Source organism: Panthera leo, chromosome C2 (assembly GCF_018350215.1).
Source record: "Panthera leo isolate Ple1 chromosome C2, P.leo_Ple1_pat1.1, whole genome shotgun sequence".
NCBI lineage: Eukaryota > Metazoa > Chordata > Mammalia > Carnivora > Felidae > Panthera > Panthera leo.
This window is the reverse complement of record NC_056687.1, coordinates 64,973,456-65,000,572: the sequence shown is the minus strand read 5'-3', so window position 1 is coordinate 65,000,572 and position 27,117 is coordinate 64,973,456. Positions and strand designations below refer to the sequence as shown.

Here is a 27,117-nt window from a genome sequence, read left to right as displayed (position 1 = left end):
AGATTTGGGCTTGTTGGGGCCTCTTTAGAACAGATTTCCTTAAAAGTTATGTGAATGCTGCCAAACTTACAGAGCTGAAGGTTACAGTCTTGTATCTTGTACAACTATCTATTGTGTTACCTATAAATTTTAATGTATTTTGAAGGAAATCTATATAGTCATTGTATTAGAAAAAAAAACGTTTCTGATCACAAAAACCCCACTTAATTTATTTTTTAAGTTTTTGATGTTTGTTTATTTATTTATTTATTTTGGAGGGAGAGAGCATGAATGGGGGAGGGAAAGAGAGAACGGGAGACAGAGAATCTGAAACAGGCTCCAGGCTCCAAGCTGTCAGCACAGAGCCTGATGCAGGGTTTGAACTGTGAGTCATGACCTGAGCCCAAGTTGGACACTTAGCCGACTGAGCCACCTAGGCGCCCCACAAAAACCCCACTTTAGAACAATTAGAACATATGGGAAAAAACAATTTCCCAAATCCTATAATTAACATACAACCACCAGTCATTCTTTCTGACACAAACACACACACACATACACACATATATGTGTGTATGTGTGTGTGTGTATATATATATATATATATATGTAAAAGACATAAATGCACACCATACATTTAGAGAATAACTGGAATTGTATTCTGTGTACATTTTTATATTCTGGTTTTTTTTTCCAGTTTGCTATCATGAGCACCTTCGCATGTAGTTAAGTTTTTTAAACACCTTTTTATAAAAGCATATGTTCTGGCATATGGAGTTACCATAATTAATTAAGTCAGCTCTATATCGTTAACATTCTGATTCTTTTCAATTTTTGTTTATTTTTATAATGTTGGCTTGAATATTGTGGTCTGCCTTTCTGATTATTTCCTTAGAATAAATTAAGTGATGGAGTTAAAAGCTATTCGAATGCATTTTAAAATCTCATTTTCACGTATCTTCTCACTACTTTTCCTCACTAGAAGGAAAATTAACATTTGTAAAGGATCTATTGCCTTCTAGGTTCATTCTCTTATTTCAGTGGTTCTCAAATTTTAATGGGTAGAAGAGTCACTTGGGGAACTTGTTAAAAATTCATTTTCCCGGGGGCTGGGTGGCTTAGTCGGTTAATTAAGCGGCTGACTTTGGCTCAGGTCATGATCTCGTGGTCCGTGGTTCAAGCCAAGCATTGGGCTCTGTGCTGACAGCTCAGAGCCTGGAGCCTGCTTCATGTTCTGTGTCTCCCACTCTCTCTCTCTGCCCCTCCCCAACTTGTGCATGCGCCCTCTCTTTCTCTCTCTCTCTCAAAAATAAACATTAAAACAATTTTTGAATTAAAAAAAAAATCATTTTCCTGAGTCCCAGGCCCAGCTGTTCTGACCCATTAGCTCTGGAGTAGGGCCCAGCAATCTTCAATTTTAACATTCCCCGCCATATTTGGTAAGAGGCATTCTTGGAACCATGTATGAAACATGCTTTTTAAATAAATAGCAAAACAGACTCAGAAATTTAGGTCACTTGCCGAAAGCCATTCATGCATCTGGTAACAGGATTTGAACTCAGCTCTTTGTGACTTCAGAGCCTTTGTTTTTTCCACTACCTTAGGCCTTCTCAAACCTTCTCATTGGTGTGCCCCTAAGGACTACAGAAAGGGAACTCTGACTGACCCCCCCTGCAGGGTTCTCTGGGATACCTGAACTTGACACAGACATACACAATGAATCTCCATTCAAAGCCCCCATCAGAAATTCTTACAGACTCTGTTATGCTGTATAACATTTACTATATAAAACAGCGTCAGTCCTTTGCTAGTTAAATTTACTGCTTGTTTCCTGATTGTTTTGTGGTGACTCTTACCGTGAAACAGTTATTGCAGGACCATCGGGAAGCTCTTGCCTAGAGTGCGAGACACTGCTCCTGTGTGCTCTGTGAATTCCGGATGGAAGGGATGGTCTAAGCAGCAATTCCTTTCAGAATCAGGTGAGAGAGGCACTGCTTTTGAATACTCAATGGCAGAGGAGCAGAAGGCGGTGGGCATGACCGAGAGGAAGTGCCATTTATTAGAGATGGGGCTCATTACTCTTAGAAGAGTGTTGGTGTTAGTTACCTGAGGGGAGCCAGCATGGGGGTGAGCCTTTTTCAGTTTTTAAAACGTTCCCCAAATGGAATTTGAGACCCACTTAATTTTTTCTCTTCTTTATTAATCTTTATTTTTCCTTCTCCTCCTGCCTTCTCATCTATTTTTAGTAGTAGCCTGGGATTATGGTATGTCCTTATGTATTTCAACTAGTATACTCTAGAAGGTCACTGATTATTTACCAAATTCAGCACCTGCTATGTGTCAGGTCATTTTGAGGTCCAGGAATACAAAAAACAATGGTTCTCTTTGAGAATTAAGTTAACTGCTGTATATTGACTTGGGTTTTGCTCAGTCTCTGACTTTTAAAATTTTAACTTTTAATTTTTAATTAATTTTAGACTTAGAGAGGAGTTGCAAAAATGGTACAGAGAAATCACTCAACCTCCCCTAATATTAGACCATTACATAACCATGGTTCAATTATCAGTACTATTAACTAGACTACAGATTTTATTTGGATTTCATCAATTTTCCTGCTAATAATTTTTTGTTGTTGTTCCCATAGTCTATCCAGGATCTACATTGCATTTAGTTATTTCTCCTTTGTCTTTTCCATCTGAGATAGTTTCTCAGTTTTTCCTTGTCCTTCATTATTTTGACCCTTTTGGAGAGTACTGGTTATTTTGTGGAGTTCAATATATCACTGATTCATGAGGTTGATAGGTCTTAACACTGATGATACTAAACCTGATCACTTAGGGTGAAATCTGTGTTACTCTGCTGTGAAGTTATTGTCTTTCCCTTTGCAACTAATAATTATCTTGGGGGAGATACTTGAGACTATGCAAACTCTGTTTATCCTCAACCTTTCATCCACTAATTTTAATTCTCATTGATGGATCTTGTCTGCAACAATTGTTGCAGTGGTGTTTGCCTAGTGATTTTTTTCTACCTCCTGCTTCCTTATTAATTGAGAGTTTCCTATAAGAAAGAGCTGCCCTTTTTCCTCCCATTTGTTTATTTGGTCATTTGTATCACTGTGGATTCTTCATTGTATTCTGTGGGTTAACATGCAATGCCATCATCATTTTCTTGCTTAAATGCTTACAATTTTGGAGCTTACAATTAGGGGCTCAGGCTCTGAGTTTAAATGGCTTGTGCTTGTAAGTGGCTGTCATCATTTCTATCCCATCCTTACCCCCAACCCAAGGAATCATTGCTTCTTCAGGGTCTGGGCAGCCATCACTTAGCAGCCAGGTAAGGGAGCTATAAATAGAAGAACGAATACCAGAGGCCCAAAGAAGGTAGGACAACATGTGTGCAGACACTCAGCTCTTAGGAACTCTGCAAGAGTAAAACGAGTAGCATAATACCAGCCTTTCCCCTGCTGCTGCTCCAGAGAGGCCTATGGGAGTAGGATCATGTGCCTGGGGCCGTGCCCTGAGAGGCTCTGTGCTTAAAGGACGACCAGATGGGTTTGGAAAACAGCTGGGTTTAGAACTCTGACTTGGCACTCTTGGCAGCTAAATGAAGACCACACCCTTTCTTCTGGTGCATTAATGTTTAGTAAATATTTGTGGACTGCACCTAGTATTCTCCCTCCATCCCCTGTGGTACACAGATGTGTATGTGTAGAGATTCTCCAAAAATGATACCTAGCATAAATGCTGATTTATCTTTAGTTATAGCTTATCTTCCTTGCCAGATTTTTTCTTTCATTATTATGGAAAAGTTCAAGCATACACAAAAGTAGAGAGGAAAGCAAAATGAACCCTTCGGTACCTATCAGCTAATTCAATACATCTCAGTATTTTGTCAGTCTTATTTCATCTATTCCTCCATTTTCAGGGGTGGGGCTGGCATATTTTAAAACAAAAGACTCATTGAAATTTAAGAAAGGATTGAAATAAACTCTAAGTGCAAGGACTATACCTTAATTCTCTTTTCTCCCCTTAGTGCCTAGCACTATGCCTGAAAATAGCTGATGCTCAGAAAAGACTGGTTGAATTGAGAGGGAGGAAAAACCAGTTTTGAAAGCCTCATCATTTTGAACTATAAGACAGACTTCTACAGTCTTGCCCTAAAATAACTTCTTTCATGTTACCTGAATTTATTGCCTACAGTCATGATTTTCCTGTCTGTTTTTTGATTGAAAAAGGAAACTTTTCAAGGGTAGGTTCAAGGTCTGTCAATTACTTAATGTTATTATAAATAAGTCCAGTCTAATGACAGTTCCCTAAACATTAACCTAGAGTTACTTGCCCTAGAAAGAACTTGCTTTTAAAAATCATGATTTGTTTAAATCATAAAGGTAATATATTACCCATTAAAAGAAAAATAGGGGTGCTGGGTGGCTCAGTCGGTTGAGCGTCTGACTTTAGCTCGGGTCATGATCTCGCGGTTTGTGAGTTCGAGCCCCAAGTCAGGCTCTGTGCTGACAGCTCAGAGCCTGGAGCCTGCTTCAGATTCTGTGTCTCTCCTTCTCTCTGCTCCTTCCATGCTCACTCTCTGTCTCTCAATAATAAATAAACGTTAAAAAAGATTAAAAGAAAAATAAATTACAGAGAAATGGAAAATTATCTGGACTTCATAATGTAATTCCAAATTTAACATTATGTTGCTTGGCACCCTGATAAAATTTGAGCATAAATCACATTGGTAAATAGATTTGATTGATAACTATTACATTCCTGGGAATGTACCAGGTGTGTTTGGGTGCAACATCTCGTTAAATTCTTATAGCAACCTTTTAAGATAAGTACATATATATCTTTATGTTTAATAGCTTGATAAAGTTGTTGAGAGGGGTTGCCCTCAGTCACTCAGCTGATAAGCAGGGTGGGCAGGAGATCTCTCTTGAAAGATCTTTGGACCAGTGTTAGAGACCCTTCACACCTCAGATGTTTACTCCCAGGTGCCAAGGAGACCTCACACTTGAGCTTCCTTCGTGCTGGCTCCCTGTACAGTTGGTTTGAGGATAGCACTAAGGCTTGGGAAAAAGGGGAAGTGATTATTTTTAACTAGATCGATGTCTTAAGAAATGGAGTTAGCAGTGAAGGGCTAATTATGAAGTAATCATTAAGAATGGTTCCTTGCTTTTGTAATAAATTTATCTTTGGACAAATTCTGTAGGCTGCAGTTTAGCTATGTTAGTCTGCGATTATTCCCAGCTTGCCACTGCTTGGGTAGGTTTTAAATCTCTCTAAACCAGGGGCACCTGGGTGGCTCAGTCAGTTAAGCGTCCGACTTCGGCTCAGGTCATGATCTCGCGGTCCGTGGGTTCGAGCCCCGCGTCGGTCTCTGTGCTGACAGCTCAGGGCCTGGAGCCTGTTCGGATTCTGTGTCTCCCTCTTTCTCTGACCCTCCCCTGTTCATGCTCTCTCTCTCTTTCTCTGTGTCTCAAAAATAAATAAATGTTAAAAAAAAATAAAAAAAATAAATCTCTCTAAACCACTCTTCCTCCCTCTGTAAGAGGAGGGGGTGCTAGACTTGTGTGCTTTCTGCTCGTTTCTGCTTCTAACACTATAGTACCTCTGTGATCAGAAATCTCTTGGCTTGTCAGGGGGCTATCCCTCCATAAGCAGCTTTTAGAAGAGCAGTGTTCTCAGTCTAAACTTTCCAAGATTGAGATGGAAGTGTTGAATCGCTGTATTGTATACCTGAAACTAATATTACACAGTATGTTCACTGGAATTTAAAAAAAAAACCAAAACTTTAAAAAACCACTATTGCCAATTCTAGCAGTTAAGCCTCGTATAGTTGAGTCCCCAAATGTTGTCTGATTGGCCCCAGGAACCTGTAGACTTAACAGATACAGAAAGCCATGCCAACACAGTCCCAAGGAAAGGGACAGGAGGCTGACAGAGAGAGGGGCTGCCAAAGGGAATTCTGCATATTCTAAGGGTTTGTGTTGGGTGCACCCAGGTACCTAGATGAGGAAAGAGATCGAAATGCCTATGTGAAGGGTGTGTCAGAGGTAGGCTTTGGGCCTGGCCTTGTGGGTTCAGACCCCAGCTCCACCACTTACTAATTGTGTGGTCGAGGGCACGTTCCTTAATCTCCCTTTATTTTTCCCCTCTATAAAATGAGACTAGTGATTCTTACCTTGCAAAGTTGAGAGGCGAAGTAAGTTAATACAAATGATTTCACTTCAGCGCGTGCCATAGAGTAGATGCACAAATCAATCACTCTTATTAGCTGTTATTACTGCCTTCGGCATCATTTCTTATGATGCCTTCACAAGACCCTAAACACAGGCCATAGTGTTTAGTTGCTTCCTGAGTCAAATCTCATTTGTGGCTTGACTCAGGAATCTAATCTTCATTTATAACGTTGAATCTACAGAGAAATGCTTTCTAGGTTTCCTTCAAACTAGCCTAGAGCTAAATTTTTGGAATCCTACCCTTTAGTAACTAGGGGACTATCTCAAGAGGTGCTAAGATTGTTTTGTTTTTATTTTTCACATTGAATTACCACCTAGGGATCCCTATGTCTAATTTTAAAAAACGGACAAAACTCAACAACTAAATTTTCACTATAAAAGGGCAGAAGTATATCATACAAAATTCCAAAAATAGAAAAAAGTACCCTTGGCTAATCCCTACTCTTCATGCAGTTCTCGTTAGCTTTTGGCTAATATTTCTCTCTGGAGTTTTATTTCTGTAGTTTGAGTAGTATCATACACATGTACAGTTTATTTCTGTTTTTCTTTTATTTAAGATTTGATCATACTTGTTTTCATGTTATTACTTGGCACAGAAAATATTTTGGTCTCCATTTAACTGTCCATTTAACTGAGGGCATGTTTGGCTGTGGAGATTATCGCTGCTGTGGCTTTAGCATTTTCTATCCCCTTCTGATAGCACACTTAGAATTTGAGGGCAGATGTGGTTTTGGCAATGCAGAGAACATGTGGCGGGGGGGGGATTGCTGGCTGTGTCCTTGGGGGACTTGCCAAGTAGCCTTCATCACCTTAATATGTTCACATGGTCCAGAGTGGGCCATCAGCTTTGTGGCTTCAGAAACTGGATTTTTGTCAAGAACTGAGAGGATAGTGACCTTTCAGAAGTGAGTTCACGCTATTCCACCACATGCTCGTGAAGAATGGCAGTTCATCAGCTGGCAGTGAGAAATACAGTATGATAGAGTGGTGCTTGGGGCAGCCACCAGTGTGCCCACCTGTTGGCCATCCTTAGAGTCACTTTATGTAAGTAACAGGACAATAACAACAGTGGTGGTCAGCACGTAGTTGGTGCTCTCTGTGCGTCAGGCATGGGCTACACTTTATGTATTAATACATTAGGCTGTTCAGTCATACAGTAACCTCTCCAGGGAGGTACTGTTTTTATCCCGATTTTACAGGTAAAGAGACTGAAGTTAGTCAAGTGACTGACTTGAGGTGTCATGGCTGATACGTGGTGGAGCTGTAGTTTCTGCCTAAATCCAAACCACTGATCTTAAACACTGCACTGTAGTTCCACCTGTTAGTCTTACAGATTACTGAGCTCCTGTCTTGGCCTTCTCTTATGTTTCTTGCCCTCACCCTCACCTGTTGGGATGTGCCCTGTGCCAGTGCCTCGTTGTGAATGTAACATTTATAGCTGCAACATCCTGGACTTTAATGCCTGTTGTTGAGGAACGTGTTTTTCTAGCTGTCACAGAGAAGAGCTTTTGTCTTTCTCCTTATTTTCTCTTTGAGTCAAAATACAAGATTTTTACATGTTGCTAACCGTCTATTAAAGCTGTGCTAGGAAGGGGCCACTAAAGAAAAAATTGGGGAGCTGTATTTTGGGTCGTGCCCGACTCAGTACTGAGGAGGCTTTCACAGCTTCCTCTTTGCCCTCTCCTCCTGTGTGACATCTGGAAATGCCTTTTCCTCTTGGGTGACAGACAGCCTGGGTGGTAACTCCTGGGATGTATAGTTGGTTGGAACCTTCGACCTCTGAAATCCGATTTTCTGATCTCAAACCCCTCATTGGAGAATTCCCATTCCTGTTAGTCAAGATCCGCTGGGAATAGACTTTCAGTTTGCACTGATGTGAATCATTCAGGATAGGATTTCCATGTGAAACAACATGTCTTTGTGATTGCCTTCCAGAGACTTTTGGAGCGGAATTACTGAACAAAAGCAGGCATTGCATCTTCAGTTGTCACCAAGTTTGCCATCAGATTACAAGAGTTGAACTCGAAGCTTCCCCTGCAGTGAAGCGGAGAGAGACATAATCCTCACGTAATAACAGACATGGGCTTCTTCGTGACTTTCCACCTTTCCTACAAGTTCCGGTTACTGTTGCTTTTTCTCTTATGCCTGACAGTGCTTGGGTGGGCCACCAGTAACTACTTTGTGGGTGCTATTCAAGAGATTCCTAAAGCAAAGGATTTCATGGCCAATTTCAACAAGGTCCTAGTCTGGGGGAAGGGAAAAACTCTGACTCAGGAAGCATCCGTGAAAGAAGCAGACCTCAACAACTGCCCTTCTGTGTCTCCATACCTCAGTAAGTTCTTTTTTCTTTTTTTCAAGTGCTGTGTAAACTTATTAATTAAATATCACATTTATAGATACAGAAAAGCATAAAAATCAGAAGTGTACAACTTGGTTAAGTTTCACAAAATGCATATACCTGTGTCATCAGTATGTTACATTAAGAACTGGAATCCTGGGGCGCCTGGGTGGCTCAGTCGGTTGGGCGTCTGACTTCAGCTCAGGTCACGATCTCACGGTCCGTGAGTTTGAGCCCCGCGTCGGGCTCTGGGCTGATGGCTCAGAGCCTGGAGCCTGCTTCCGATTCTGTGTCTCCCTCTCTCTGCCCCTCCCCTGTTCATGCTCTGTCTCTCTCTGTCTCAAAAATAAATAAACGTTAAAAAAAAAAAAAAAAATGAAAAAAAAAAAAAGAGCTGGAATCCTTCTGGAACCCTGGGAGCTCTCGTGCTTCTTTCAGTCATGACCCTTACTTCAAGATTCTAACACCATCCTTTAGATTTTTCCTGTTTTTAAGCTTTACATAATTAGAAACACGATGTGTAATCTTTTGTGTCTGGCTTTTGTTGTTCAACAGTATGTTTGTGAGATGTGTCTATATTGCTGATGTATAGTTTTCCATTATACGAGCATACCCAATTTTATTGTCAAGCCACAGAATTCTCACATCCACAGGCATGTATTTCGTTCACAAGTCTGCCAGATGAATTGGGGGGTGCACTGATTTAGGCTGGTGGCTCTGCTCCATATGTCTTACCTTTTCCACCTGAGACCAATGAGCTCACTTGAGGATGTCCTTCTCCTGGCATCCACAGGACATAAGAGCACAGGTGGAGAAATCCACTCATGTCACATCTGTTAGCATTCCCATGGCCAGAAGTATGCAGTCAAGGGACAGGACTGAGTAGGTTTTTCAATGTCATCTTTAGTGTTTATTTCTTAAATATATTGTATGTTCTGATTCCCCTTCGATGTCTTGCCTTTCAGTTTAAATTAACAGTAAATTGGTTTGGGTGCCTGGGTGGCTCAGTCGGTTAAGCGTCCAACTTCAGTTCAGGTCATGAACTTGTGTTTCGTGGGTGCAGGCCTGGCATTGAGCTCTGTGCTGACAGCTCAGAGCCTGGAGCCTGCTTGGGATTCTGTGTCTTCCTCTCTTTCTGCCCTGCTTGCACTCTGCCTCTCTCTCTCTCTCTCTCTCTCTCTCAAAAGTAAATAAACATTAAAAAAATAATAATAAAAAAATAAATTAATGGTAAATTGGTTCTATGGAACACACTGATTAGAGAGGAAAAGCTCCACAGCAATATTAGAATCTTTGTGGATTATATGAGACCTCTGATTCTCCAGAACATCAAAGCACTTGTAGTTCTCCAGATACTCCTCTGAGCCTTATACTGTTTCCTCTTTCCAGAATGCCTTTCCTCAATCTCTGTCTGCCTGGTGGATTCCTGTTTGTTCATCAAAAATCCAGTTGAGATTCCTTCTGTCTCAGAAAAGTACATACACTAAAGTAGCCCCCCGTGGGGTAGCTTCTTGCTCTTAGCTGAACGAAAACCTGCAGACTCTTTCCTCACTGAATCACAGCCTTGTGCTGTGTTTCTACTGGCATACTGCTTCTCTTTACTCAGTCATGGAACAGCCAAAATATCACTCCTGATTACCTGAGGGAAATTGTTCTGCTCACAAGTTACACAAGTTGAGATAGGAAAATGAGGCATTGAACTGCACATCTGACTGTACTGTCTCCCTTGTTCAAAATCCTTACAACATATTTAAGCAATTAAAGTTTTCATAAAAATACATGGGCCATGACATAATACTGAGGAAGTACCTGGATTAAGAAGGTGACAAAAGTAGTGATGAAGTAACATGGGCCATTAGTGACCCAAGAAGAAACAAAATTGGAGAAGATCCCAAAGGAGTGGTAGGGAGACTAATAGTGAATGGAAGCAGGCTCTAGAAGGGTAGGGCACCTGAAAAGTTAAGACAATGAGAAAGTGAGCAAGGGGACTAGCTTATATCAGACTTGTCGCATGGGGCTCTTTCAGGGGCCAAGAATAGAGGCGTGGGTTAACTCACATGGTGGGGCTTGATAACAGGCTACATGGGAAGCCATCTCAACAGCCGCACCATCATCTTCCGGCTGCTCTACGGCCTGGCAGCAGCTCTGGTAGCTTGCCTTTCACGTCCCTCCCTTTCTTACTGTTTGTTTTTAGGGCATTTCTGCCTGCCAACTCCATGTGTCATACCTTCAGGAAAGGCTCTTTCCTAGAGGCTGGTTGTTGTCTGTAGGTGGCTGGAAGCAGTTATTTGCCCTTGGTGCCATTAGGCCGAGTCTTTCAGCCACTTCACGGACACTGGAGCCTGGTCTAAGCAGCCGTGGCCAGGACAGCAGTGGTCACATGGAGCAAGGTGTGGTGACTTACACATTGGAGGGAGCTGTGACTGCTTTGTTCAGGAGAGGACGGCACAACATGCAAGCATCTTGAGATGTTATGGCCCGGCCAGTATATATGGAGTTAAAAAAAAGCGTGGCTGAGTTCTCTATCCAAAGCTCTGCCTCTTCTCTTACCAGTCAGTATTCCCTGTTAATTCAGATTGAGGAGGAGGGCCAGTGTCTTCAGCCTGATCTGTAAAGCCTTGCATGAGGTCGGTTCCCATGGGTGGCGCTGGGTTTCATCCAGTTAGGCTGTGTCCAGACTCGCTGAGCAAATGCTCCACTGGGATGTCTGCTACCATGCACAATGGGAGAATTGTGATGTTGCACATACATGTTACTGCTGGGTTAGGCAGGAGGCTAGTTGCTATTTCCTTTCATGGTTTTTACCTTCAGGGAGCTAGGATAGCTCCCAGGAGCTCATGGAAAGAATGGGAAAATGGCCTTGAGCGTGAGCTTGATTCCATGGAATGCTCTTGAGTTTTAATTTTGAGAAGGAAAAGGGGATCGAGCAAATTTGAAGTTATTCAGTCTAGCCCTGATCTTGGCTCTTGACCATGGTCAGTGGGACAGATGCATCTCCTCTGTACGGATGAATCACAGACCCAGAGTTGGTTACCCCGCCACAAGAGAATGCTCTCATATGTCATTTACTTGCTTTTGCAGAAAATACCCTGGGTCACATGACTCTGGTTATAGTTCATGACCAAAAGAGGCTTTAAAGTAATAATAATAAAAGCTGACACTCATGGTCCTCACTGTGTGCTGGGCAATGTTCTAAGGGCTTTAGGTCAGTGCTCATATAATCCTATCAGCCCTTGATGAGACAGCTACTGTTCTTTCCTGTGTCCTGTTTTTATTGTAGGGGGCCAAAACAAGCTCGTTTTCAAACCAGATCTCACTCTGGAAGAAGTGGAGGCAAAAAATCCCAAAGTGCACAGAGGCCGGTATCACCCCGAGGAATGTAAGGCTTCCCAGCGGGTCGCCATCCTCATTCCACACCGGAACCGAGAGAAACACCTGCTGTACCTGCTCGAACACCTCCATCCCTTCTTGCAGAGGCAGCAGCTGGACTATGGCATCTACGTCATCCACCAGGTGAGTGTGGGGGGCACACCCAGGCTCTGCCCTCCCAGTCCTCCTCTCTGTGAGGAGAGACCGAGGGACTTGGCCCTCTGGGTATCTTAGGTAAAAGGAGCACCAAACTGTCACCAAAGAAAAGGTCTCCTACCTCATTTATCCATGAAAGGAGTAAAGGAAATTCTTGTCTCAGAGTGTGGAATAATCAGACTAAGTGCTGGGAGTTTTACTGCCTCTGATGTGAACCTCTGGAGGAAGTCTGGTTTGTTTTATTTTTGTCTGTGTGAGCCCTTCTCTGTTAGCCAATGACTGCCCAAAGATTTTCTCCTGAGATTTACCTTATATTTCCTCCTGCAGCTGCTATACACTGCACGATGAGATGCTGGAATTTTTCATTATTGAGCATCGCTATTCAGTGGGGATCTAGGCAGGGGATCCTACAGATTACTGTGTTAATAGCCATGGAGTTCTAGGACTGTTTCCTCCTTTCTGACTATAACTTTTATTATATAAAACATTTTATGTTTCGTTTTCACTTTCTCAACTCATGTATTAGGCTTCCAGAGGACAATTTAGTAGGTATACAGTAAGTGATAAGTGTAGGCTGCTTTTGAAGAATTTAGCTCTAAGTAGAGTGGCTGATGAAAGATGCCTGTATTTGGTATTAATGTTTATTGAAAAAAAAAATAAGATATCCACTTAAATATCCGTGTCTAGCTCCCCCAAATTGTCCCAGACCATCCAAATAATTTCCCCTCAAATCCTTACAGATGACAAGAATGCAAAATCATTAACTGCATGCTTCATATTCAAAATCATTAACTGCATTTTATAACCAGCAGTATTTGTTTTAGGACAACTTTCGACAAATCAGAAGATGCAGTTCTGCAGTGTATACTTTTTAATAACCAGGGGCCATTTTTTAGGATTTGAAACAAAATTTTACTATTGGTTTATGCTTATTTTTCTTTTTAACATTGTTAGTCATTCTCCATCCTTACTCAGGACACCAACCCCCAATGTACAGTATTTTGTGACTAGAAAAAATATGTGTGCTTTGTTATTCTTTTCAGGAAAATACTGTGGTAACTTGAGAATTGCCTGTACTTCTGTTATGATAAACTGTTTATTAAACTGGAATTTATTCATAAGGAATTTGATCCAAATAGCCATAAAAAATTAATTCCGTAAAATCTTTTTCATACTACATAGCTTTGTTCATATTATTGTTTGAATTGTGTTCTCTTCTTACCCAGTGATGAATCCCTTTCCATGAGGTCACTATGAGGATTACCTTCTGCCATTAAATGTTAATGTTTGTTTATTTTTGAGAGTGAGAGAGACAATGTAAGCAGGGGAGGGGCAGAGAGGAGACAAAGAATCTGAAGCAGGCTCCAGGCTCAGGAGCTGTCAGCACAGAGCCTGATGCGGGGCTCGAACTCACAGACCGTGAGATCATGACCTCAGCTGAAGTTGGACGCTTCACTGACTGAGCCACCCCTCACCCCAATAACTTCTGTTTATAGGTCCAGATTTCTTGTTTTTTTGTTTTTGTTTTTCTGGCAAGCTGTGTCTCTTAGAAGCTTAGTGCAAATTTGTTACATAGGGTAAGATTGGATTAGCTAGAAGTTAAACAGTAAAGCAATGATGGTAATTGGCATGACTACCATGTAAGAAGGTTTATGGTTTTATGTGGAATAAATGTATGTTTTTAAAAAAATTTTTTTGAGTTATTTTTATTTGTATTTTAAAAGTATGACCTTTTAAAAAATTGTGGTGAAATATACATGAAATTTAGTATCTTAACTTTTTTTTTTTTTTGGATCAAACCATTTTATTGAGGGGCTTCAAGGCAAGGTTGATGGGCTGGGAGAACAGTGAAATCTGACACCCTGAGCCCTGCCGGAATCTCCCCAGGTTCACAGTCACTAAAAGTGCATCTTAACTGGTTTTAAGCATACAGTTCAGTAGTGTGAAGTATATTCACAGTATTGTGTAAGCACTCTCTAGAAATTACTCACCTTGCAAAACTGAAACTCTATACGCATTAAACAGCAACTGTCCATTTCAAGGCATGTTTATAGCTTTTAGAATGTAAATGTATATAAAAAAAAACAAACACACAAGCAAGTGGTCATTTATGATCACATCTACTCTGTTAGATCTTCATGTCACAAGTATATTCTTGTGCTTTGGAAAGAATAATTCCAGCTCTTGCCTCTGAACTGAAGAGAGGCATGGTGTGAAACCTTATCTCCGGAGCTTTTCAAGTTTTAATTTCTGTATCTATAGGCTGGAAGTAAAAAGTTTAATCGAGCCAAACTCTTGAATGTGGGCTATCTAGAAGCTCTCAAGGATGAAAACTGGGACTGCTTTATTTTCCACGATGTGGACCTGGTCCCCGAGAATGACTTGAACATTTATAAGTGTGAGGAGCAGCCCAAGCATCTGGTGGTTGGCCGGAACAGCACTGGGTACAGGTAAGCGGTACGGTGGCTCTGCCCAGGGCTTGCGTAGGCGGAGAAACTCGCTCTGTTGTCATCAAAGCTGTGGGGGGCGTAGTGTCCAGACTATTATAGAAAAATAAAGAACAGGAAAAATGGTCCAGGACGTATCACTTAGAGTTCAAAACAGGAATTATACCAACCCTGGCAGAGGATGAAAGAGGAAGGGAAAGAACAGGATAGGGAAGGCAATCCAGGCATTGCAAATGAGGGCCAGCCCCGCCCACGGCGCCCCCACGGTGCAGCTTTCACAAGCAAGTCCACACTGAGTAGGTGTCCCTGACTTCCCCTTCTAGCAGGCAACGAGAGCATGCCCCTTCGGTCAACGTTTAGGCCTCTGTTGTGAAACTGACTCTTCTTTTCAGACTGTGACATCTTCCCAGGGTTCTGAGGGAGAGTGGGGAAGGGCATATCCACTGAATAGTCTGTTCAGGGGCAGGACACCCAGGACAAGTTCCTCACTCTCACAACCACTGTGAGAATTGCTTAGACACCACCATCATTTCTATCTTCGTTTCCATCCCCTCCACCTCTGAGCAGACACATAGCTTCTGTTCAGCCTTACTGACTTTGAACCCAAGCCCCATGTACACTTGGGATATAAACAAATGCCTAGAATAAGCCACAATGGGTGAGCACACAAGGTCTTTAAGAAACACTTACGGAAGGGTCTAAAGCTCTTCCCCAGAGAACATGGCACCTTCATCTTGTGCAACAGTGGGAGTTTCCCAGCTTCCAAGACGTGAAAGCAAGAGAGAACATGGCGTGGTTTTGGGGGGAAACGCAGGTAGTTCATTCGGGCTGGAAAATGAATGTCTGGGATGGTGGAGGGAGGACAGGCAAGAGATGAGGGTAGGCAGATTATGCAGGCCTCGTTCAGTCTGCTGAGGAAGTTGGATTTCCTGTGGAAGGGACTGGGGGGCATCTGACCCATGGTTACAGCTGCAGAATGACAGGACAAAGCTCATTGCTGGCCTTTAGTGTATTGAGTGGAGCGAGGCAGAGGGGAGAAGCTGGGAGAGGAGATGCCATGCTCCTGAATTAGGCAGGGATAGTGGAGCCAGAGGGCAGGGGAGGGGTCTGGAAGAGAATCACAGGATTTTTTTCCTTTGAGGAATTATATCCTGATTCTTACCTGGACGTTTTGTTTTCTGGTCTCCTAGAGCCACCTCTGCATGGAAGAAAGCAGCTTATTATGTCAGGGTACCTTGGCATTTTCAGAAGCATGTCAACCATCTGCGTAAAATTAATAAGCTATCACCATGTATATAACACAGAACACCTGTACTTTGACCCTTTCATAGGGTCCAATTCTTTCTGAACATCTGTGACAAGACATTATAATCATACAAGATTGTTTTCGTTGTTTATTTCAGAGTGTAGCTACACGGGATTGTTTAAAGGCTTTCTGTTGGGATTCTAGATTTTTTTTTTAAAGCCAGACCTCAAGAATCTGAATTCTTGGGCTTTTCTGCTGGAAATAAATTTTCAGCAAAACTTCAGTGCCACAATCAGATGCTACTTACTCTAAAAGCAGCCCCTGTATGAATCTTGATGTTTTGATTTGTTCTCGTAACTGGCCAGACATTTCTTTTATAACTAGATATCAGAGAGCCTTTGTCGTCTTTGAGTAACTGGTAGGGTTTTCTTAATAGGAATCAGGTGATTGAATGTGTCTTCTCTTCTGATCTGGATGTAAGAAGTTCTGAGCCAAACCCATGGCTTTCTTTCAGAAGCTGAGAGAAGAATCTATCTGTAGATCAGAGTTCTAATATATTTCCCATGTTAATCTTCTGTTCTGATTTAAGTTTTCCTCTGGTCCTGGTTGTTTGTTATTTACATTTTTCTACTTCTTTATATGAATCATGTAAACCGCTTCATCTTCTGGGGCCAGAGAGAGGTGAGTGCAAGTAATGTAGGAATTGCTCTTATCTCCGTTTACCTACTTCTTACCTTTGTTACTTTGGGCAAAGCCCCTCTATTTGCCTGGAGGGCAGGTGGGGTTGAAGGTAGCTAAGTGTCTTCTCCCTGCTGGTCACTACGTTTCACTGAGTCACAGAGCTTAAAACCCCACGCACTTTAGCTTTAATCATTGTTACCACAGCCCCATGAGGAGAAGTACAAGAAGTTTTTACCCTGCAGAGGGAAGAACTTGAAGTAATTTGCCCTAACTGTCTCAGACTCTGATGAGGCCAGAAATAAATCTTGTTTATCCTACTGACTATGGATCAGTGATGAAGCCCTGGACCAGCCTGTGGGAAATTTTACTGCCAAGAATTCCTTTGGTACCTGCCTGCTTTCTTCAAGGACTCTACTGTTATTTTATGATGATGTTTTCCCTACCGTTGGCCCTTACAGCCCTTTAAAAAAAAAAAAACTGTTCCAAGGCCAATTTAATATTTAAGCTTTTCCTGGTAAGAAGAAAAACCAAAAGCAAAGATCAATAAACACATAGACGTTAGCCATCTAAGAAACAGCTGGGAAACTAAGAGTTCCTTAAACCTTTCTTACGGCACCTCCCACTGCATCTGCACTGCTTTCTGGGTGCTCCCAGACAGCCCTCCTTTGTGTCTCTCTCCACTTTTCCTCATGGAGTTCTGACCACCAAGAGTTTCCCCATTTTCCTACCTATCTGAATCCTCCCAGACCCACCTGCTGGCCCCCTGATGCACGGCATCTCCTTCCTCAGAACGCTGATGAAGTTTGCCTCTTGTGTTAGACTATAAGCTCTTTGAGGGCAGGGCCTACCTGTTACAGCATCTAGCCAGCGGTTTTGCACACAGTGGATAGTGGTTATTTAATACATCACTCCCAAATCAGTGATGCTGGTTCTCTTCTGGTGACCCATTGTTGGTGCTTGGCAGGTTGTGCCTGGGCAGTGATGCTGCTCTGTGTCCTGATGAAGCTGCTGGTCTCAGGTCCTTAATCCCTTGTCAGAGTCCAGTGGCCATGGCTTCAAGTCACTGCAGTGGGTGTCTTGGCCAGTAACAGCTGCTTTCTGAGCCCTGCATTCCTTTTGTTTACTTTAGGTTGTTGTAATACCATTTTCTAGAATTTTAGGTTGAGGGGTTATAAGTAAATCTATTCCCCTGTGGGTTAAACAGGGCCTCCCCATCTATACTCAGAACATAGAAATAGCTGAATTACAAATTGGCTTTTGGGACTGCCTCCACCTGTTAGATAGCAATGCCTATGTGTTTATTGATCTTTCCTTTTGTTTGTTTTTTAAAGTGTATTTTTATTTATTTTGAGAGAGAGAGAGTGCAAGCGGGGGAGGGAGATAAGAGACAGAGGGAGAGACAGAATCCCTAGTTATCTGCTGATAGCACAGAGCCAGATGTGGGGCTCTATCTCACAAATGTGAGACCATGACCTGAGCCAAAATCAAGGGTTGGATGCTTAACCTACTGAGTTGCCCAGGTGCTCTGCAAAGCAGAAATATTTAATTGGTCCTGGAATACTTTGAAGTGAAGTTAATTAAAGTTAGAAATTCTCCATATATTCATACCTTTTTATTTAGTAACATCTAAGTTATTAAGCTGCCCTCATTTGCATTTCTGAATTGTTACAGTGTGATATTCAGGGGTTATCTTTATTTCTCAGATATGCTAATTTGTGTGCCAATAATCCATAAGAGTCCGTATGACTGGGAGGTGCTCTCTGACCTCTGAAGGTCCTTCTTGACCTCTTCTCCCTTCCCTTTTTCTTATCGTATCCACATAGCTCCACTCTGTGCTCTCTTATCACCTACTATGTTGTCTTCAGGCCATGTCTCCTACTCCTGCCCCTTCAGCTACTGCCTCTTGACATCTTAGTTCCAAAGCCGTATCTGTAGCCACTCTTCTCTTTTGAACTTGAACCCTATATCCTTTTGCCCACTAGCAAAAGCACTAGGGGTATCTCAAATTCAGCTTATCCAAAACATAATTCACTGTCTTTCTCTTATTGTTCTGTGTACTCTTTTTTTTTTTAACTTTTTTTTTTTACATCTATTTATTTTTGAGAGACAGAGAGACAGAGCACAAGTGGGGGAGGGGCAGAGAAGAAGGGAGACACAGAACCCAAAGCAGGCTCCAGGCTTTGAGCTGTCAGCACAGAACCCAATGCAGGGCTCGGACCCACACACCGTGAGATCATGACCTGAGCCAAAGTCAGATGCTTAACCGACTGAGCCACCCAGGCGCCCTTCTATTTTTTTTTTTTTTAAAGACTGTGTCATCTACCTTGTTACCCAAGCCAGAAACCTCAGGATTGTTGAGGTGCCTTGGCTTCTCCACCACACGGACAATGAGATGGAGATTTGCATGCAGAGAAGTGGAGTTTGCATACAAAGTGTGGGTAGGAGCTGTGTCCTCTCTACCTGACCCCCGCCAAAAAAAAAAAAAAAAGTAAAAATAAAAAAACAGTATATTCATCATGGCATTCATTCATGCTGAAACTGGAGGCTGCCTCAGAATCCTTAACCCCATGCCTTTGGCAGCCATTACTATTCACTGGATTGGCACGTGAGATGAAATCTGTTGTTCACCCTGATGTCGTGCTGCACATTTACAGGTACCTCTGTAGACCTCCACACACAAACATTCACAGTAACAGGTGGATAGCACTTTGCTTAGTGAGCGGACGTGAGCACTTACGTCGACAGGAAAGAAGGGCAGACAGGGAAGGCCAGGAACGTTGGGGGAGGTGGATGTCAAGTAGGAGTGGATGGATGAAAGTGCCTGGTCCTCAGACTGTTCCTAGAATGCCAGGCCTGAAATAGAGATTTCTGAAGAGTGTGTGGAGAACAGACGGCCTTGTGCTAATGTTACCTTCTCTTTCCTCTCTTTTGCTCCAGGTTACGTTACAACGGATATTTTGGGGGTGTTACTGCCCTAAGCAGAGAGCAATTTTTCAAGGTGAATGGATTCTCTAACAACTACTGGGGATGGGGAGGCGAAGACGATGACCTCAGACTCAGGTGAACAACAGGGATAGGTCCCCTTCATGGGGCTCTGCTGTCTATCAGTGGTGGCTCTGGAAACCCTCATTTGTGGATAGTTCCTCTAGATGCCAGTCCAGGAGGTCATAAGGCCGTGGAGTCCGGCTTAAAAGGGGGCAGGGGGCAGGGGGCAGGGGGAGGGCGGGATGGCCCAAATTGCCGTTCGCCATTGGCAGTTCAGAAATGATGGAGGGTCGTTTGTTTCTGGCTCGCGGGTGTTTAGAGACCAGAAGTGTCGATGGGGGTTTCTGCGGACTTGGTGGGTATTACTTACAGAGACAGGGTCCAGAACTCTGTAAAACTGCAATTTGAGGAAAGTGGCCAGAGAGCCTATTGTAAGCCTGTAGCTTTTTTTTTTTTTTTAATGTTTATTTATTTTTGAGAGAGAGAGAGAGAGAGAGAGACAGACCCTGAGTGGGGGAGGGGCAGAGAGAGAGAGGGAGACACAGAGTCTGCAACAGCTGTCAGCTCAGAGCCTGATGCGGGGCTCGAACTTGGGAACTACAAGATCATGACCTAGGCCAAAGTCTGATGCTTAACCAACTGAGCCACCCAGACACTCCTATAAGCCTGTGCTTTTGACCAGACACCAGGGAATCCTGGCACAGTTCTCAATTTCCAGAGCAGAGAATGCCAACAGCCTGTGAGGAGTGGCACACCCAGGATCAGACCAAGATTCCCTTTCACCCTTATGCATTAGCCAGCCCCCCACAGTGGGAGCAACTGCTGGCCTGACACCCCAGCCAGACTCAGGGTTGCTGGCATTACCCTCAGGTTCTCTTGCACTACTTTCTGCTCTGGGGGCTCAAAGGGAGTATGTCTGGACTCTTCTCTCAGCTCCCCCCTCCCTGCCAAACTTGGGTTTTGTGACCCAGTCTTATCCCTAGCTCCCAAGAATAAGTATTCAGTAGCCTCAATTGAGGCGAGTATCTTCAGACTTCTAATAATAAGGCTTTTGGGGCTATTGGGAGACCCTCTTTCCTCCTACTGTTGCCTCTTAGAAAGGACATTTCTTTTTTATTTTATTTTATTTTTTAATGTTTCTTTATTTTTGAGAGAGACAGAGACAGAATGCGAGTGGGTTAGGGGCAGAGAGAGAGGGAGACAGAAGCAGAAGCAGGCTCCAGGCTCTGAGCTGTCAGCCCAGAGCCCAACATGGGGCTCGAACTCATGAGCTGTGAGATCATGACCTGAGCCGAAGTCGGATGCTCAACCGACTGAGCCACCCAGGTGCCCCTCTGAAGGACATTTCTTAGCTGGGGTTCTGAAGTAATAGATGTGTGACTGCCAGAACTGCCCCAGTGCTTTAGTGTGAAGGAGCCAGGGCTCCATGTTGGTCTTGCTCCCATGTCTCGGCTGAGAGTCTCTGGAATGTTTCTGGCAGGAGAGAATGGATTTCCCTCACCACAGGCTCCATAGGAATGGTCATAGTGATGGGCATCAGTACTTTAAGGCCCGGCCCATTGGCAGCCTGTGTGGCTGTGGCTTATGAAGTAAACACAGGGCACCTGATAGATTTCTGGGCAAGAGTAGCAAGGACTAGAGGTAAACAGTATCCCTCATGTTCCCCAAATCATTTCACTGTCCAGATGGGATGACTAATAGAATCTTGCATGTATTATGTGACTTCACTATCTTCTTGATCCTCCTCAGCTTCAAGGCAGGGGGAGACCCCAGTTTTGCTTTCATTTGAGAAGAACATCATGGTCTCCAGAGTTGTTCTTGACTAATAACTATGAATAAACCAATGACTTGAACATAAAAGTTTCCTGAGGTGTTTTAGAAAATGACAAACTATAAATTGACACCTCCCCTTTGTACCCCAATAATAAAGGTTAAATGTGATTCTTTTATAGACTTGCTACCTGAGGCCGGATGTTAGAAGATTGCTTTTTTTTAATATCCTAATTTTAATATTCTAATATCCTAATAATCAAGCTCTGTGTGACTGTGTGTGTGTGTGTGTGTGTGTGTGTGTGTGTGTACATATATGTAAATTTTTGCAAATGATTCTTCTTAAGTATCTAGTGGTAGATGAAGTGGGATAGACTTTTTTTAAAAAAACACTTCTATTATTCTTCTAGGGTTGAGCTTCATAGAATGAAAATAATCCGGCCAATGCCTAATGTGGGTAAATATACAATGATCTTCCACACTAGAGACAGAGGCAATGAGGTGAATATAGAACGGTAAGTCCTGGATTCATATGGCTGGCAGGCTACCTGCTTAGTTTCTTCTGTCAGTGAGGTCTGCTGAATTCAATCAGATGAGCCAGTTTCTTTTGTTCAAAGCTTTTTATTAAGGCAGTTTTCAAACAGACACAAAAGTAGAGGGAGGGGTATATGGAACCCTCATGTGCCCCATTCCTAGCTGCGACAGTTACCAACTCACATCCTCTCTCCCTTCTCCTGCTTTTTCTTCCTCCCCCACTAGATTATTTATAAGCAAATCTGATATCACAGCATATCCTGTGTAAATACTTCAGTATGTATCCTTAAATATAAGAAGTCTTAAAGAAACCAGTATACCTAAAATGAAACCAGTATACCTCAAATGAAATTAACAGTACTTCTTTAATATCATCGAATATCCACTTAGTGTTTGGATTTCCTTGATCGTCTCATAATTTTTTTTCCCTTAACCGTTGGTTTATTCACATCAGAATCTAGACACAATCCACACATTGCATTTGGATGATCTCTCTGAAATCTCTCAGTCTGTAGATTACCTCTCTACTACCTTTTGCCTGCTGCATTTTATTTGTTGAACAAATCAGGTCACTTGTCTCCTGCAATTTTATACCTTGTGGATTTTGTGACTTGCATCCTGGTGGTATAACTTCATATGTGCCTCTGACCTCTATATTCCCTTGTAAGCTGGGAGTTAGATCTGGAGGCTTGAACAGAGTGCAGTACTGTTCAGGGTTAGAACACTTCATCAATGATGTCACATCTCTCTTCTTGTATCACAACTGGAAGATATGATGGCTTGTTGGTTCTTTGTGATATTAAGATTGATCTGTGGATTTATTTTTTTTTTTTTATTTTTTTTTAAAATTTTTTTAACGTTTATTTATTTTTGAGACAGAGAGAGAGACACAGCACGAACGGGGGAGGGGCAGAGAGAGAGGGAGACACAGAATCGGAAGCAGGCTCCAGGCTCCGAGCCATCAGCCCAGAGCCCGACGCGGGGCTCGAACTCGCGGACCGCGAGATCGTGACCTGAGCTGAAGTCGGACGCTTAACCGACTGAGCCACCCAGGCGCCCCGATTGATCTGTGGATTTAGGTGCTACCAGTCCCATCCAGGTTCCCCATCAGTCTTTCACCTGATGATTTTATCAGCCATCGGTGCTCATTGAATATATTTATTATTCCACTGGGAATCATAAAATTCTGATATTCTATCATGCCTTCTGCATTTATTAGATTTTTCTGCAAAGAAGGCCTTGCCTTCATCTGTTTGAGTATGCCAAGGTATGGTTCTTATAGAAAAGGCAGATAAAGGGAAAGAATCAGTGCTGATTTTTCAAAATGATGACTTGATGTTCCCTAGCATCCTTCAGGATGTAGGTAATATTCTTTTCAATGCTCAGTTTATCTCATTGTTGGCAAGTGGAATCTTCTTCAGGCTGACTCCTGAGTCCTCTGACATAGCTACACTAGTTTTGAGAGCTCCCTTACCTGTGCTCCTATGTGATGAGCTGTTCTAGGCTTACCATATACTTTTCTTGCCGCAGGAATTAGACTTTTCACCCAGGAACCTGACAGATAAGTCAGTTCTTTATGGGACTGTAGTTGAAGAATCTACAGTTCTTTGTTCTGATATTTTCTTCTACATTTTAAAACAATATTAGGGGTGACTGGGTGGCTTAGTCGGTTAAGTGTCTGACTGCAGCTCAAGTCATGATCTCATGGTTTGTGGGTTCAAGCCCCGTGTCGGGCTCTGTGCTGACAGCTCAGAGCCTGGAGCCTGCTTCGGATTCTGTGTCGTCCTCTCTCTCTGTCCATCCCTCGCTTACACTCAGTCTCTGTCTCAAAAATAAATAATAAACATTAAAAAAACAGTATTAAAATATTATAGGGCTTTGTTAGAGCTTATACTTTAAAACAATATTAAAAGGCTTTTAATGGAACTTGGGTGTATTATGCTAAGTGAAATAAGTCAGAGAAAGACAAATATGATTTCATTCATATATGGAATTTAAGATACAAAACAGATGAACATAAGGGGAGCAAAAATAATATGAAAACAGAGAGAGACAAACCATAAGAGACTCTTAAAAACAGAGAACAAGCTGAGGTTGTTGGCAGGGCGTTGGGTGGGGGGTGGGCTAAATGGGTGGTGGGCATTAAGGAGGGCACTTGTTAGGATGAGCACTGGGTGTTGTATATAAGTGATGAATCACTAAATTCTCCTGGAATCATTATTACACTATATGTTAACTGCCTTGGATTTAAATTAAAAAAAAATAAAAATTAAAAAAAAAAAGGCTTTTAGCCCATGTGTTAGAATCTGCAACTTTAACAAAACAGCTACTTCTGTTTTCCATGCGTCTTTCTAGTCTTTGTCCATAGAGGTGCATTTTTATCTTTAAATTAAGAAAAAATTAATTATGGAATAGATGCAAAATAATACTTACAAATTGTCTGAAAAGTGTGAAGATTCTTGGTACCATAAACAGTGGTAGTGCCCACCACCCAAATTATATTTGTTACCTGTGACCCCCCCCCATACCCATTTCCTTCCCCCAACCCAAGAGGTCACGCTTTCCTGAATTTTTGTGATTATTACTTGTGATAATGATCGTTATTTCTGCTGTTTCTTTGTTGTTGTTGTCGTTGTTGTTGTTGTTTTTCCAGAGGTGTGTATTCCTGTAAGAAAGATTGTTTAGTTTTATATGTTTTTCAACTTCATACAAGTGAAATCATACTGTATTATTTTTCTCTGACCTTACTTAGCTCATTGTGTTTCTGATCTCTGTCCACATTGATACTGTCACCAAAACGTTTTGCTCTTCACCCCAAATTCCTAGAGACCAATTCAGCTCACCACCTGCTCCACTCCCCACATCCCCGGGCTCCTGCCATGCAATTGCTGCTGCTTCTTGAAGCGCATCCTGCTGCTTTGCATGTCTCTGCATCTTGCATGGGATGATGACCCTGCCTGGTTGTCCTTTCCTGCACCTTTCTCCTAAGCCTCAGTCATGTCTACTTTCTCCGCGCCCCCTCCCCAGACTCCTTCACGAAGTCAGGTTCTGCTTCATTCATCCTCTTCTACATATATCCTGATTTTGTTTGAGACTCTTAGGAGAGGTGTGTACCCTCCTGCCTACAGACAGCACTATGGGAGGATTCATAGATACCCTGAAGCTTAGCCAAGGACCTGTTAGCAATGGATGGTGCGTATTGCATTGTGTCCGTGTTACTTGTGCGTCCTTCTGTCCTGTAGACTGGGTGCATTGACTCTTCCCATCATGGGCCCCTAGGGTCTTAACATGAGGTCTGACACGTGAACACATGGCTATCATTGGTGTCCTGTTACTTTAGATGGGGAAAATTAACTTTTTGCAGCAGGAAATCCAGATGGTACGATAATTGACAAAGATGTTTTTGTCAAATTTGGGGGCAGGGCAAAAAGCAATGGAAATATATGTTAAATTCTTGCATTACCATTTACACTGTTCTTTTTATCTTTAGGATGAAGCTCTTACATCAGGTGTCACAAGTCTGGAGAACAGATGGGTTGACTAGTTGTATTTATAAATTACTCTCTGTGGATTATAATCCTTTATATACCAACATCACGGTGGATTTCTGGTCTGGTGCATGACGTGACCTTGGATCTTCTGGTGACATTCGGAAGAACTGAATATTTTATTGCAGTAATTTTGGACTAGACACATTCGGAAGAACTGAATATTTCATTGCAATAATTTTGGGCTAGAGACCAATAATTTTCGGACTAGTAGCACACATTAAGAACTTGTTGCAGCTAATTATCGAGCTGAACTTTTTCTTTTTGTATTTTCTTAGCAGAGCTCCAAGTAATATGGGATGTAAAACAATTGGAAGAAGACAGCTTTCTTGGTTGTTTTCCCCCTGAGGGTTAAATCTTGTAATATAGATACTTGAAGGACTGAGTATAAAAGGACTACTCAAAGAATACCATGAAGCCTAGCTACTTGAGAACTTGGATTGAAGGATATTTAAGTTTGGGCTAAGAAAGCCCACAGGAAATAGGATTGCTGAATGTCTCAGAGAACCAGAATTGTTCTCGTCTGTGGTAGAAAGGTACGAAGAAGTCTACCTGTTATTCATTTATCCTGCACGCTCCTCTGAAGAGCTGGGCCCCAGGTGGGAAGAAGGCCTCAGAAGAGAGGAGAGAGGTGAAGAATCAAGATGCGGTGAACTTGAGGATGAATGGCTGGGAGGAGGACAGTGATGGAGAAGCAGCCACAGTTGTGCCGGTCACTGCTGCTGCTCCCTGTCCTGGGGGTCACCTGCCCAGACATGTCTTCCCAGGAATAGCCCAGCAGGGAACACATTATCTACTGGTTTTTAAAGTATTTTTGTAAAAATGATTTTGTACGTGTAGGATATGAATTAGCTGTTTACAAATTACATATTAACTCATAATAGATCGAAAGTACCTCTGTAGTAAAATATGGAAAAGCTTTTGGTGCCTAGTCTTGGTTTGTCACTGTTGTTTGAGGCCTGTAGATGTGTTTATTTCAGTATCCATAATCCTCAGCAGTTTACAAGCAAATGAGACTGAGTCCCCTTACTCCCTTTCTTTTTTTTTTGTATCCTTCTGTTCCTTCTTCCTGTTTTTCCCCTTTGTCAACTGGCGGCAGGCCCATGGCAGCTGCCTCTGCATCTCCTCTCCTGGGCCTATCATGCCTTTGTTCTCTTCATCCTCTTGTGCCTGCTCCTTCCCCACCATCAGCACTGGGTGCAGCAGGACTGGCCTCTGGGGCGTACCTGGTTGGTTATAGGATAGGAGGGGTGGAGGCCAGGGCTTGGGAAGCCTTTGATAAGGAAGGTGGAGCTGGGGCACTGACTTGGGCAGCAGCAGTGATTTGGGAGAGAAGCCACCAATAACCGCTGAGCTTCCTGGGGTTGGGGGGCAGGGATGTGCAAGGATTATCTAAGGAAGGTAATAGGAAATGGATTCTGGGTCAGAACAGAAATAATATTTTGTTTGCATGAGTGAATGGGCACATAAATAAGGTAGATGTGGATGTTCTTAAGCAAGCATTAATGCAACTGTGCCCCAGGGTCTCTCCATCCATCCTTATTATATGACACTTTAATCGTTAAACTTTAACATGAACGAGTGCTAGCCAGTAAGTGTAAATAATGTCCTTCCCAAACAGGGAGAGGGAAGGAATAGGAGGGTTTGGGGCTCCCAAGAAAGGCAGCAGTCACCTCCCAAGTGGAGAATGAGAATTTGAAAGGAAGATACATTTTATAGATAGGACAGGTTTACCTAGGGCTGGCCTGCTTTACGTATAACTTAGTAAGGACAAGTAAAAGCTGTGTTTTTTCTCCATTTAGCAAAGAAAATAATGTTGGTTT

At 42.5% G+C, this 27,117-nt stretch overlaps 1 protein-coding gene across 2 annotated transcripts; it reads left to right on the top strand.

Moving 5' to 3' along the window:
• The first annotated feature begins 8,239 nt into the window (after positions 1 to 8,239).
• On the top strand, positions 8,240 to 26,225 carry B4GALT4 (beta-1,4-galactosyltransferase 4). Of its 2 annotated transcripts, XM_042956150.1 has the most exons (6): positions 8,240 to 8,552; positions 11,839 to 12,071; positions 14,346 to 14,533; positions 19,395 to 19,517; positions 21,623 to 21,727; positions 25,237 to 26,225. In XM_042956150.1, exons 1-6 carry the CDS (start codon positions 8,300 to 8,302, stop codon positions 25,367 to 25,369), a joined length of 1,035 nt encoding a protein of 344 aa, XP_042812084.1. In that variant the 5' UTR covers positions 8,240 to 8,299; the 3' UTR covers positions 25,370 to 26,225. The 2 variants fall into 2 exon arrangements, with proteins under 2 accessions (XP_042812084.1, XP_042812085.1); XM_042956151.1 differs by lacking the exon at positions 21,623 to 21,727.
• The last annotated feature ends 892 nt before the right edge of the window (positions 26,226 to 27,117 follow it).

What these genes read in the sequence shown, in the direction of transcription:
- B4GALT4 (XM_042956150.1), top strand. Translation starts at nt 8,300, where the DNA reads ATGGGCTTCTTCGTGACTTTCCACCTTTCCTACAAGTTCCGGTTACTG. An exon ending in TTCTGTGTCTCCATACCTCA is followed by an intron (nt 8,553 to 11,838) that starts GTAAGTTCTTTT and finishes TTTTTATTGTAG; the next exon opens with GGGGCCAAAACAAGCTCGTT. An exon ending in CGGAACAGCACTGGGTACAG is followed by an intron (nt 14,534 to 19,394) that starts GTAAGCGGTACG and finishes CTTTTGCTCCAG; the next exon opens with GTTACGTTACAACGGATATT.